The 14,777-nt window shown below is 40.9% G+C and overlaps 1 protein-coding gene across 5 annotated transcripts in view; it reads right to left on the bottom strand.

Annotated features, from left to right (window-relative positions):
* The window catches only part of LOC128696361 (integral membrane protein DGCR2/IDD), a 43,530-nt gene that overhangs the window by 6,881 nt on the left and 21,872 nt on the right, over window positions 1-14,777 (bottom strand). For 3 of the 5 annotated variants that reach the window (XM_070092407.1, XM_070092409.1, XM_070092408.1), the window contains exons 3-5: window positions 12,990-13,141; window positions 8,238-8,439; window positions 6,683-7,406 (exon numbers count right to left, since the gene is read on the bottom strand). In XM_070092407.1, the coding sequence (XP_069948508.1) occupies window positions 6,683-7,406; window positions 8,238-8,439; window positions 12,990-13,141 (1,078 nt within the window). Of the gene's footprint in view, window positions 1-6,682; window positions 7,407-8,237; window positions 8,440-12,989; window positions 13,142-13,395; window positions 13,468-14,777 lie in introns of all 5 variants that reach the window. The other 2 variants (XM_070092406.1, XM_053787604.2) reach the window with 1 other exon arrangement.

Raw genomic sequence — 14,777 nt, 5'->3', positions numbered from 1 at the left:
AATGCTCGAGAAGGAGAGAGATACAAAGAACAAGAGTGTATATCACCTATGCAGGTGGATATGGGCTGCTGTGTAATGCAGCGAAGTACAAACAAATAGCTGATGGTACGGAATATCAGTGCGTAGAAGAAGGGCACTTTCGTTAAAGGTCTCATCAGGAAAAGGATCCGAAGAATACAATAAATTATAGCCTGAGATGGGATAGATAACAGCAGAGTGTAATTTTGGTTCTTGTAAGCAAACACCAACAGGGGAAAATTGGGAGAGCAACGTCTGAAGCTCACCCCGATTACCCCTGAGGCCGCGTATATTCCACTGCAAATAGGCCATAATTGGCAACGATAAAGATACTAGAAATCCGCAGGCAAGGGTACTTACAAACTAGAGGGGTTAGAAAAGTCCACATGCAGTGGCAGCGGAAAACGTTCAAGCAGCGAAGGAACGGTGCGCTGTGAAGAAAGGAGTTGCGCAGATGGAGAAGAGCAAAGAGAAGGAACAGAGGGTGGATCAGTATCCATTGATGGTTTGGTCTCTGCAATATATTCAGAGATTGCTTCAAGTGTTTCGGAGTTCAGAGACGTCGTATGGGAGACAATATTGGAGATGGAAGGAGGAGGAGTTTGAGTAAAGATCGGAACTGTAATGGACTGTACCAAGGTGGGGGGGGGGCAAAAGGGTGGAGGGAACTGGAGAAGTGTGGGAGGGGACAGAAGAGGCAGAAACCTGGGAGGTGGCAGAAGAGGAAGAAACTTGGGAGGGGACAGGGGAGGAAGGCACAGTACGAGGAGGAGGATGAACCTCCACACTTGTAACAGAGCCAGTAAAAGAGGAAGACCCAGGCACAGAGACCGGGAAGGTAAAGTGTGGAGGTGGATGAAGGGAAGGAGGGGTTAAAGGAGATTTTTTGGACTTCTGAGAAGTAGATGGACGATTTGGAGGAGGTCGTACGAGGTCTTGTCGATACCGGGGTTTGTGAGGGAGAACACGAAGTGAGAACAGACTGAGGTGTTGAAGTAGGGACGTCTGAGCCCAAGACAGCAAAAGAATTAGATACAGGAGTGACTATGGGACTGGCAACTGCAGAGGAGGCTGCAGAAGATGGGACCCTAGAAGTGGGGAGATGTTTTGAAACACAAGAATAAGAGACACGGGGTAGTCTTCCTTGGAGGCGGAGATGGGAAATCGCCATAGCATAAGGGAGACCCTCTGCTTCTTTGAGGCAACGAATTTCCCGCTCATTTAAGTAGACCTGGCAACGGCGAGAGTACGAAGGGTGAGCCTCATGACAATTAAGGCAAGAGGGAGGTCGACTGCAAGACGTATTAGAATGGTCATCGACACCACAGACTGGGCATTCGGCTATAGATCTGCAATATTTTGCTGGGTGGCCAAATTGCCAGCAATTTCTCATCTACCACAAGGCAGCGTAATCAGTACACCTCGCAGTTGGCCAGCATAATAGTTGCTCTCTGGTGCAAAGCCTCCTTACCCGTCATTTCTCCTTAAACCTAAATATCGGGCTCCAGTGCCTTCCCTACTTCTACTAGAAATGCACTAGCCAATGCTAGTCACCTTCGCACATTAACCATTGGGCCAAACCTCTCTAGGCTTCTCTGGCATGGAAAACTGCTCCAACGGGTTGCATTCTTTCAAGTAACTGCAACTGGACCACTTCACGACCACCAAGGTCGGATTTTCAGCACACTTCACATGCACACTACAACGTCTGAAAATCGAGACAGGGCAGGCATTGCAGCTAAGACCCACAATTATCCTATGCCGCTACTAGGATTCACTGGCCTCATAACACAAGGTAGCCATGATCAGTGGACCGTTTCCAAGGTCACCTTATTCCACCCAGGTAACACTAACACTTCTGGCAAGTCAAAGTAGGCTGGGGACATCTCACACTCTTAACTGTCTCTCATGGCTGGCAGGACATCCCCGCATACCGTTCGTACAGGTTGACCAGCAAGGCAGGATACACCTCCATACCACCCTTGATAGCAGGCTGGTCCCAGCAGCTGGAGTCCATCTCCGCGGCTCGCGCCCTTCCACATCTCTGAGGATGGCAGCTCCTTCATAGCAGACTCTTATCCTGGCACACCAGCCAGAATCCCCCATACACCACTGCAGCATCACTGCCATCGTCTCCTCTTGAGCTAGGCAGCATCACAGCATGGCCACAGCATGGTCACAGCATAGCAGCACTGCTACAGCATCCCAGCATAGCCACAGCATCTCAGCACGGCCACAGCATCGCAGCACGGCCGCAGCACTGCAGACAGCATCACAGCAGCCGACATCAGCAGTGGCAGGCTATGGTCAGTTGCTCGAGGTGAGGTGAGGTCACTTCAGGTCATCAACAGCAGGTGCGGTCACCCATCCCTGGCAACTGCGGGTAACTGGCGGTCCGCAGGTGATGGTCACAGAGGCTGGGTGACACAGACAGACACCCACTACACTGGATGACAGACCAGGGCAGCAATACATCTAATGGGGCACATCAGCTGGGTGACTGGGCATATCAGCTGGGTGACTGGGCACATCAGGTGGACAGCAATCATAGGCAACTCTTCAATGGGTGACAGTTGTGGGTGAGTCTTCCAAGGCGGGCTGGGTGACTTCTCATTCCTCTGTAAATATTCAATTTCGGCCAGTAATTGCTTCCCCCAAAAGTCTCACCCAAATACTGATATTCTCCACCATTTATCTCAAACCAACAACCAACTCCACCAAATATAATATTACACCCAAACAATTACTCAGACCCACCGTCTGAAAAAAGGTCAGTTAAGGTCACTAGGTTTATAATATCACACTGATATTTACTTTAACTTTACACACACAAGAAAAGAAAATGATATCATAACATAAGTATAACCGAGCAGTCAAAAGTAAGGCACATGGGACTGGTTCCTACTATAAAAATAATAAGAACCACCACCGCTTAGACACCATGTTATGTAGGGGGGTAATGATTGTAAGGCATAATCAGGGAATATGGGGGTAAGCGGAGGGAGTCAGTAGGTAGGGGACAGGCGAGGCAGTAGGAGGGATGAGTGCGGAGGTCGGTAGGTAATGTGAGGTCACTGGTGACTACAACTTCACCTCTCATTACTCTACCCACCACTCCACACTACTCACCCTCTCACTACTTTAACTGAAATAAACTAATGAATAAATAACGGGGACAGTGAATATTACTATTCTACTCAAACGCAGTTTATTATTAAGTCTTTGTACAATAATATATTTGGGAACAGAACATTATTGTGGTTTAGACAAATGGGGTGGTACACATAAGCAGTGAGACAGGGAACACAATCAACTTGACGAAAATGAATATAACTTACAATATAATACAGAGGACAGTTCACTACAGGAACTAAGCCACAGGTCCCAAGACCTACACAGCACATGTACTGCTCCAAGCCAGCACTCTGCCCAATGTCTCCAACAGTCTCTCCTCCCGAGACTCTCCAGCTCAGCTCTGCTCCCAGGCCAGAGCTCTGCCCGAATCTGTCTGCTCAGCTGTTCCTTGGGCTTATAGTGTCCCTAGAGCACCCCCCACAATGAGGTGTGCACACGTGGTGTTGATCTGACGCCGTCCAGAACAAAAGACCTGTCTTAAGCCGAAAAGGCGTGGCTCTGACAAACATCTCCCAAGGCAAGGTGTGACCATATAATTGGTTAAATTAGGTCTCCCCAGAGACCTCACAAGCCCAGCTGAACTACATCACAGAGTTCACGGCTGTCGAAAGTTAATCGAGCCACATTGCAAGGGTATCGTCTCTGCCCGCGGGCAAGAAGGACATAAGTATCTACTTTAAGGATTGGGAGATCCTGGAGTTCCAGCTGTTCAAGAACGTCGGTCTGGAAATTCTGTTGGACTATGGTATGGGGCAGAATGACAGTACCACTACAAGAATTGAGAGAAAGATGTTTTTCAATAGTGATAAGAGTAGTATCGATATGAGAAAGGAGAGAAAGATCATGAGCTTGGGTAGCATTCTGGACAGTGACAATGCTCGTACCGCTTTTGAGAGCATGAAATGAAATATCTCTACCAACATGGCGTAGGAGCACTTTGCCAATACTAAGGTCGGAAAGATAGGCAGTAAAAGTCAGTCTTAAAGTAAAGAATTTAGTCCATTGTGTGGTCCGAAACTGAGTGTGGAGAGGGAGTGCATGACGTGTCGGTCTTTTCCGAGTAGAATGGGAAGGTAATGGAGTAACATCATCAGGAGATTGTCGTTGCCGTTTAGAAGTGGGACCAGAGTTGGTCCGACGCGGGACGGGCTGGCAATTCGAAAATTGCCACACCGTAGAGGGGGAGAGAGGGAGGCCGGAAGCATAGTCAAAGGAGAGCGGTCAGACAAAACGAAGGAGTCAGTCGAAACCCTGGCACCTGAAGCGGGTGACGAAACAGCACCAGCAAGAGGTACAGGGGTCTTAGGAGTGACCAAAGAGTGGTCAAAAGACGAGGTGAGGTCAGACCGGGGTGCGGTAACAAGAAGGGGCCCGGAGGTAGCAGGGTCATGGATCGGGAACTCCATGGTTAGGTTACTTCTTTCTTTTTGTTTTTAAGAAAAAAAAAGAAAGAAAAAAAAGAATAAAAAAAGGGGAGACCAGGGAGGAATAGTTCCTAGGAGGAATGAAAGGGCCAGGAATCTCCCTCCGCGCCTAAGAGGACCTCAGCACCGCAAGTAGTGCAGATGCAGCATGGAACCCGTGCCATACCCTACCCTTCAAGCCAGTAAACCAGCAATCCGGGATAGCAACCTCACATCTGCCAAGCTACCTCGGTGGACAAAAGAGAGGGCGGCCGGATATCCGCCACAAAGCATACCTCCTTTGGCCACCTCCCCCGGAATCTGAAAGGTGGCTTCGAGAGATACACCCGTCGCCCAAAAGACACCCAAAGCCACCCTCCGGGATACCAGAGAGGGTTCGGGACATCCCCAGGTGATCCAGATTCCACGGCAAACTATACCACCGACAAGAACCTCAACGGAATGGGATGGACCCCGATACCCTTTCCCCTACCTAGGAACTAGTGCGCCTGTGGGAAAAATCCCAAAGGCCAAAAAGAGGAAGAGTAAAAGGGAGGGGCGAGGAAGAGGAGGAGGAAGAGGAGGAGGAAAGGAAAAAAAGGAGGATGGGGAGGATGGGATAGGGAAGGGTGGTAATTAGGTTCGGTCTGAGGAAGGAGACCAACAGGTCTAATTCCTCAGACCAAGAGCCTCTTCACCAAGCCAAGGAGACCCCCTTGAAGAGGTGTCCACACAAGATTAATAAGCATCATCCAACTGGTTATATTTCTATACACCAGAGGTTACCATGGGCTCCACTATGACCACAAATGTACAGAAATACACTCAGTTGGATGAATCTTATTTAAGCTTGCACAGTGAAGTAGTCAGAGCACTTTCTTGATAGTTTTAGAACTTGCTTGCCATGGATTTGCGTCCTGCCTGTTCCCCAAGTTATTTACAACCGTGTTATTAAGGGTTATTTACACACTAATTTAAGGTTTACTGGTTATATTTTATTTTAATTTATCAGTATCAGCTTTACTGTAATTAATTTTACTCTCAGTGGTGTCATTCTTAATACTTATTATATTTATTGCTGTCATACACTTTGACTAATATTAATTCTGAAATCCGAGTAGTGCAAGTATAGGCATGTTCAAATCAAAGAAAAACCACAATAAAAATATGGTATCTTTCTCTTATTCAGACAAAAACCATTCCAATTCAGAAATTTTCTGAATGCAATTCCTGAATTTTTTTTTTTAAATTTATGAAATTCAGAGACCATCTCAAATTCAAAATTTTAAAAGCCATTCTCTCTTATTAAAAATAACTCAAGTAAGAGATTTTCTATTCTGAGGTTGGAAACTTTACTCTTATTCAGAAAATTCAAAATCTTAAGATAATTCAGAATTTTTTTTTTTTTATAGTTTAGAATTCTGAATAAGATACACTGTACTATATATGCCTAGTATTTAAACAATTAAAAAATTTCACTTATAAGCCAGGCAGTAAACCTAAGCATCTCAAAACACAAACACTGACTAGTAGATCTTTGTCACACTACCTCCTACCTATGCATCATAGCATACCAATATTGACATGTTTTTATTTGTACATTCAGCAGGATTTGTGCATCTTTCTGGCATCTTCATTGTTTTTTGTCCATTTCTTTTATGACCAGCTGGGTGTCTTGCCAAGATATCAAGTAGGCAGTCTGGTCTCTATATCATGAAGGCATTCCTGGATTTAGTGTGAATTTGTAATAACCGTGATATGCAGGGACCAGACCAGCTGGTTGTGAAACAACAAATGCCAGCTTTTTTCCTTTCACTTCCCCACCTGTGTCTGTTTTGAGGTATTCATAATTCTTTCCATTTAATTTGGTTTATCAGGTGAAACATCGTTCTTCTTATAACGTGCAAGAAACGAATTTTTGGATTTTTGCACTTTGTTGTAAGTGTTCTTAATGGATTTGAACAATTAAATAGTATTCAAGATATTTTGTGGAAGATTTTTATCTGCAATTGCAGAATTCCACTACATATTTATAGGCAAAGTCAACAACATTTTCCAAACTGCTAGATTTCTTCAGATTTATACAATACTGAATCCTTAAGTGTAACATTTAGACACTGGCTTACCTTCTTGGAGGTGTTGAGGGTTGTTGGTGCATAGTTTCCTCATTCCTAGAGGTAGTAGGTGCAGGAGGAGCACAAAGACTGCAGCTAGGATCTTCAGCTCCACATGCACACTCCTGAGATGCTGCGGTAACTGAGCCCCTAGCATTATTGCAAGTAGGTAGTGTTTCCCCAACAACTCTGACCTCAGTGCCACGGTTAAGATCATTCAGAGGTTGTACTGGTGGATAGTAGGGAGGAGGAAGATCATCTGGGATACCATCTGCATCTTCATATACTTCATCAGATCTAAGTGTAATCTGTCCTCCCTTGGCACCTTCAGAGGCGACGTTATGAGGTGCATGTGAGGAAGAGCAGGGCCTCCTAAAGCTGCCACCAATGGCACCAATCAGGGCTAAGGCCCCTCCGTTGTTATCTGACGATTCACCAGGTGGTGGTCCAAGTTGTACCATGAGTGGGCCCAGTGAAGGCAGAGAATTACTGGCCTCTGGTAATCTATATGAGCTACCCACCACTTCACTATAGGGTGGTGGAGCATCCTCATGTGAAAAATAAAATGAGGGAGGCTTCCACAGAGAATAAGGAGGTGTATGACCATCTAAAAATAAATCAACATGATCATTTCCATTGCAATATGCAGCATTATGGCAGCAAGCATTGTTGTGGCAAGAGTCAGGGTTGGGACCACTTGGAGAGTCTAACTGGTCTTCGTAATACTGCTGCTGAGCTGCAAGATTCAAAGTTGTATTTTAGTAAGTATTAAGCATTACTAACAATTTTTTCTATCAATCCTTTTCAATAATCTTACAACAGTGTACTATACAAAATGAAGGTATGTCACAGGTCTCATAAAATTTAAATGTTTTAATAACAAAAATTTATTTATTAGTACAGTTTTGCAGAGGACTTTGCACACAATTACAAAGTATATATGGCAATTTAATTTAAAATATGGAACTCTTCAATCTCTGATGACAATCCTTTAACATTACCAGTTTAACCTTACTGGTTTATGCAACTTCCTAGCAGGGCTCGATTTATCCATCTCTTTTTTTAAACTTCCTCTTTAAACAGGTTATTGTATCACCTTTTACACTAATACCTCCTTCAGATCTATGGGAAACCACTTACAAACAGTACTGCAAATGTCCCTGCAACAAAATTTTTCTAAAATCATTACATATTCGCTATCATGATTAATAATTTCCAGTAGTCGTAACAATTTAACACTATCAATACCACTTTATTGCTACATAACCTAGCCACTGAGGGAGCCTGGGGATAGGTAATGACTAAAAGATAAAAGATTTCAACTTCATCAGTAATGTTTCTCATACACTGCTATAAGTAAATCCTCAGTTTATTATTCAGTTTTTCTATATTAGTGAAGGTACTATAACTATTTTGTCATTTCCTTTTTTATATATATATTTCAGCTCCAGATTACCTTTGCTTGAAATTTCATTTTTCCCCCCCACAAATCCCTAGTAAATCCCCAGAAAACTTGGCGATATTTTTTTGAGATGAACACTACCTCTGTAATAATCACACCACAAACCTCTTATCCGACGCTGTCTCAGCCTGTGTATAAGAAACAGAAGTAGAGCAAGGGAAAGTATTGCAGTCACAGCAGAAGCAACCATACGGAGCCCTAGGTCTGTGGATGGGTTGTTTCCACCGCCACCCGGCAGGTGAGGAAGCATATTATCCAGACATATGAAGTCACAGCATGTGCGTCCTAAGCGAAAGGACTTACAATCCTGTTTATAAAAAAAAATATATTAGAAATTTCAAATTAAAATGCTTGCATTACACAAAGCATAATGCTTAATAAATTAAGATTATGAGGCTCTCTCATAAAATGCAACATTTTTTCCATCAGAATCTCTTTTCAAATGCCATCACATTTGAAGTTTTTCAAATGGTTAATTAACTCCTTAACTGCACACACAGAAATTACAATTCACACATGTGGCAAAATTTTGAAAGATAATTTTTTTCTTACAGATTGAAAGTGCAGTTTTATAAAGTAAATAAGACTAAAATGAGTGGGATCCGATTAAAAAAACTTACAATTTTATAGTGTGAAGTCAGCTAAAAAATTATCACCAGTCAGCAACAACAGCATAAATGTGCCATCTTTTACAATTTACTGATGTTAAATTATGATTGTTTTTCAATTTTTTTGTTTTCTGAATGTGCACTACTTTTTTAATGATACTGGATGTTTCAAGGTATTTTAGTACTTCTAACGTGGGAATACGAATATCATAATGCTGCTCCACACAGAAAATACAGTACAGTATAAATTGGAGGAAACAGTTTTTTCAAATTTTTCCTTTATCACTATTTATAACGAATACTTATAATAGCACAACTGTTGCAAGGCATGGATATACATCAGACTGTTTGACTATACTGTATTGGGTTATCCTTGGGTCATTACAGTATTTATGTTATATATTCATCCTTCATACATCCACTGACGTGTCAGCGGATGGATGTATGAAGGACGAGGTTAACCATAGAATTGATGAAGGAAAAAAGGCGAGTAGTGCATTGAGGTATATTCTTTCTTTCAACACACCGGTCATATCCCACCAAGGCAGGGTGGCCCAAAAAGAAAAAGGAAAGTTTCTCTTTTAAATTTAGTAATTTATACGGGAGAAGGGGTTACTAGCCCCTTGCTCCCGGCATTTTTAGTCGCCTCTTACAACGCATGGCTTACGGAGGAAGAATTCTGTTCCACTTCCCCATGGAGATAAGAGGAAACAAACAAGAACTAGAAAGAAAATAGAAGAATACCCAGAGGGGTGTGTATATATATGCTTGTACAGTGGACCCCCGGTTAACGATATTTTTTCAATCCAGAAGTATGTTCAGGTGCCAGTACTGACCGAATTTGTTCCCATAAGGAATATTGTGAAGTAGATTAGTCCATTTCAGACCCCCAAACATACACGTACAAACGCACTTACATAAATACACTTACATAATTGGTCGCATTCGGAGGTGATCGTTATGCGGGGGTCCACTGTATATGTATGTGTAGTGTGACCTAAGTGCAAGTAGAAGTAGCAAGACATAATTGCGGTATATGTGGAGACAAAAAACATTATCTATGGAGGCAAAGAAGGGACTGTATGAAAGTATAGTGGTACCAACACTCTTATATGGGTGTGAAGCTTGGGTTATAAATGCTGCAGTGAGGAGGCGGTTGGAGGCGGTGGAGATGTCCTGTCTAAGGGCAATGTGTGGTGTAAATATTATGCAGAAAATTTGGAGTGTGGAAATTAGGAGAAGGTGTGGAGTTAATAAAAGTATTAGCCAGAGGGCTGAAGAGGGGTTGTTGAGGTGGTTTGGTCATTTAGAGAGAATGAATCAAAGTAGAATGACATGGTGAGCGTATAAATCTGTAGGGGAAGGAAGGCGGGGTAGGGGTCGTCCTCGAAAAGGTTGGAGGGAGGGGGTAAAGGAGGTTTTGTGGGCGAGGGGCTTGGACTTCCAGCAAGCATGCATGAGCGTGTATTTGGGACCTGATGAGCTGTTGGAGTGTGAGCAGGGTAATATTTAGTGAAGGGATTCAGGGAAACCGGTTATTTTTATATAGCCGGACTTGAGTACTGGGAACGGGAAGTACAATGCCTGCACTTTAAAGGAGGGGTTTGGGATATTGGCAGTTTGGAGGGATATGTTGTGTATCTTTATACGTATATGCTTCTAAACTGTTATGTTCTGGGCACCTCTGCAAAAACAGGGATTATGTATGAGGTGAAAGTGTTGAATGATGATGAAAGTATTTTCTTTTTTGGGATTTTCTTTTTCTTTTTGGGTCATCCTGCCTATATGGGAGACGGCCAACTTGTTAAAAAAAAAAAAAATTCAGGGGTCATCCTAGGAAAGGATGGAGGGAGGGAGGGAGGGGGGTAAAAGAGGTTATGTGTACGAGGGGCTTGGACATGCAGCAGGCATATGTGAGCATGTTAGATAGAAAGGAATGGAGTCGAATGGTTTTTGGGATGTGATGAGCTGTTGGAGTGTGAGCAGGGTAATATTTTGTGAAAGGATTCAGGGAAACCGGTTAGCCGGACTCGAGTCCTGGAGGTGGGAAGTACAGTTCCTTGAACTTTAACCCTTAAACTGTCCAAGCAGATCTACGTTCACATGCGTAGTGCTCCAAAGGTAGATTTATGTTTTTTTACATATTTTCAAATATAACAAAAAAAAAAACGTAGATCAAAGTTTTTTTTTTACACTTTTTCAAATGCAAAAAAAGAAAAGAAGATCTACTTTTTCTACATACTTTCAAATGTTGAAAAAACGTAAATCTACGTTTGGACAGTTTAAGGGTTAAAGGAGGGGCTTGGGATCTTGGTTATTTGGAGTGACATCTTAACTGTCGTATCTGGGCACCTATGCAAAGACAGTGATTAAGTGTGAATAATGGTGAAAGTTTCTTTTTTGGGTCACCCTGCCTCAGTGGAAGACAAAAGAATACAGGTTGAAGGGAATATCATGAGTTACATAAACAATGGAATTTCTATGTGCCTTCCAACCCATAATATATTTACAATGAAATCTTACTATATTTCAACTGTTTCAAGTTGTAATACTTATGGAAAATGGAAATAAGTCACACTGTTTGACTATATTGGGTTTACATGGTTAAATCTACAAGGTATGCTTACTGGCTGTCCATTGCTACTATCAAGAAATTGTAATAAATTTGGAATGAACACGTCATCTTCCTGGCAGTTCCACACACTGTTTGCTATAAGGAAGTTGGTGGTGGAATATAAGGTCTTGGTTTCATTGTTTACTTATGCTAAATAGGCAAGTTACCCCTATGGTGCATTGCATGGACCTGCCTGGTCTTAGATTTTTTTCAAAGGTATGATTAGGATGTATGTACCAGACTCAAAAATATTGCAGGTGGCATACATGAAGGCACAAAAATTTGTACATACATATTAGTACGTATGTTGGACAGTCACCACCTGTGTACGAGTATGCTGAACACAGTTAAAAGGTTAAAATTATTTCAGAGAGCTGGTTTTTGCAATTTTGAGTACTACTTTATTTAAAAAAGGCTTCAATATAGATATACCATGTTATACTAAGCCAACATGCCAGATACCCCACTGAACTCTCAGGAGAGGATGTGGGGGCTTAGATTAGTGGTTTAGTACATCACTAGTATTACAAAGGTTGCAATTCCTATAAGAGATACCCTCCACAGAATTTAGATTCTAAAATACCCCAAAGGAAATAAGTCACTTCGACTTTTCTTTAGGTTATCCTAGGTAACTTACACTGTGTGTGATAACTGTACTTACGTGTACCTGTGCCTAAATAAACTTACTATACCTAACTTTCTGAATAAAAAAAAAAAATTTAATTTCTAGCAGGTTTGCTGAATATATTAATGACATAGCAAAAGCTTTCATACAACGTGACAGATAATCTTATCTTTGGCAGATCACTTTACCTTTAACTTTGGCCTAACTAATGAAGGTGGTTACCAGCCTAGTCAGGTCCACAGGTGTGCTAAAATAGCTGCTTTTCTTTGGAAAATTACTTCAAATAGGGAAGGGTTATGATGGGAAAAGAGATGAGCAAATGCATGGTGGTAGTTATTATCAAAGACTATTTCAAGAAGTGTCAAACCTGTATGTATCATTCAGTGCACATGAGGAAAAGAAAGGGAAATAGGAGAAAAATGGGGAATGAAGAATGCAATGTAGGATGCCTAGATCTTCATGTGAGAGGCACACATTATGTTAATCACAAAAAAAGCCACTGAATTATACAAAAAAAATATACAGTACAGTAAACTCTCCATTTAATGGACCTTGAAAATCTGCTAGGTTAATAGATTTAGAAACAATGGATAAAGCCCGTTGGTTGTAGAATTGTTTATTACAATTATGGCAGAGTAATTTTTTCTATATCCACCATAACTGCCATTAGTGGCTCCCCCCACTTCTCCCAATTAGTCTGTTAAACAGAAGGTGTATTGCACTGGCCAGCAAGAAACAAATAGGAGCGAGGACCAAATGAAACCACAAAAAAGTGGTGGTGCAAAATGCATATATTGGAATGAAACAAAACAGGTCACACTCATCAGATTCAAAACTATAACTAATACAGTTAATCCCTCAACACTACAGTAGCTAACATTACTGGGTGGAACAAGAGCACAAACACCATAGAAGCTACAAAATGAGCCAAGAAATACATCATGGGAAAAATTTACTCAGCAGTTGTGAAGGAAATTATATTCCTCAAGCACGCTTATTATTCTACATACTTGCGGTGGTTGACAGAGTACAGCTTGGCAGACACGAGGTTTGCCTTCATCACATTTGCAAACAGTACAATAGTCTGGACCAGGGACATATGTCTCCCCATTGGGAATACGCTCTCCATCCAGCGCGATACATTCCCATGAAGATACAGCCCCTATGAAATATGATATAGACTTAAGATATGAAAGCTAAAAGTTTTATACTAAAAAATAAAAAAAAACTGATGCACCATGCAAACTTTAGTCATCCGAAAACTCTGTTAATGTGATCCAGGATGTAAATACAGCATTAACTCAAAAGGCAATATAAATAAAAAAATACATTATATCCCACATAGCTCACCACAAATCAATTTTTTATCACAACTAATATGCTGTAATCTCTCAAACAGTATACAGCTTTATGTACCTGGGTAAGCTATCCCAGGAATGTTCCATTGGTTGTCCTCCTCCTTCGGGGTTAAGAGGCAGTGCACAATATCTGAATAAAATGTCAGTTGGATTTTCCTATAAATTTGGAATTTATTATCAAGTCAGTAGTCCAACACACACAGCATTCAGCATAAATGAACCTTTCTCTATATATAAAAGTCAACTTTAGATAGTTTCCTTATCACCATAAATATGATGGGAAATGTTTAAAGTTCCTTAATTATTAGTCATAGAACTATATTAGTAAAATGAATAATTTGACAAGTGGATTATGAGGCATAAGAATTTTTGAGCAATTAATTATCCAGTCTAGCATCTTACAAGAAAAATTCATCCTGTCAGAGAAAAATAAAAAATGGAGTAATTAAAAAATACTATAAATGGTTATACTGTATGTAATATCACAAATGTTTGGCAACACCCAAAGGTTAAATTTATGCAAAAAATACAAGTGATAAAAGTGTAACTATAGAATTAATTTACCTAAACTAATCTTAACCCTTAAACTGTCCAAACACAGATCTACATTCACATGTGTAGCGCTCCGAATGTAGGTCTATGTTATATTTTACATGCTTTTAAAAGTAAAAAAAAAACGTAGATCTTCATTCGGAGCACTATGCATGTGACCGTAGATCTATGTTTGGACAGTTTAAGGGTTAAAGACTGGATATTCAGTAACCAAGAAAAATCTTTTCAGCCGTGATATTGCAATAAAACAAAATCTGCTGACAAAGAGTACAGTAATGATCTATTTTGTAGGATCTAGAGACATAATGAATGTAAACTTATATATTTCACAAAGTAGTAAACCAGTGTGGTTAATTCAGAATAAGTAGTGAAGGCTCAATCCTCCATCTGCTAATCATAGCCCAGTATATGCAAAGTCAGGTTACTAGGATGTTTTTATAACAACACATGCAGATAAACAATGACTTATAGATCCTGTACTTTCTATAAGACTAGTCCATCTGTCCTGTTTATCTGTCCATGTCTTCTTGAATTTATATAGTGTAATTATTTATCAAGTTATGCACTTCCTTTTACAGTGTCACAACAATCAACATAGTAACATGTTAAATAATTTTAACTTCAATATTTTTTAAAGTAAGAGCACCGTGTTTATCAACAATAAAGCAATGTCAAGTAGGTCTTTCATACAGCATAAAATTTTCTTTGAGAATTCATCATTCTCAACCTAGATTAATTTAATTTCAATTTTTGCAATACCTTTGATGTTAAAACCTACTGATCTCTAATTCAGCTAATCAGTAAAATGAGAAATCATGTCAACAAATATACAGTTTTTAGTTTAATATCTTTATTATGAACCCCATACCCACCTTGTGGGGGCTAGTC

Source organism: Cherax quadricarinatus, chromosome 39, assembly GCF_038502225.1.
Source record: "Cherax quadricarinatus isolate ZL_2023a chromosome 39, ASM3850222v1, whole genome shotgun sequence".
Classification (NCBI taxonomy): Eukaryota; Metazoa; Arthropoda; class Malacostraca; order Decapoda; family Parastacidae; genus Cherax; species Cherax quadricarinatus.
This window is presented reverse-complemented; position numbering and strand designations above follow the sequence as displayed.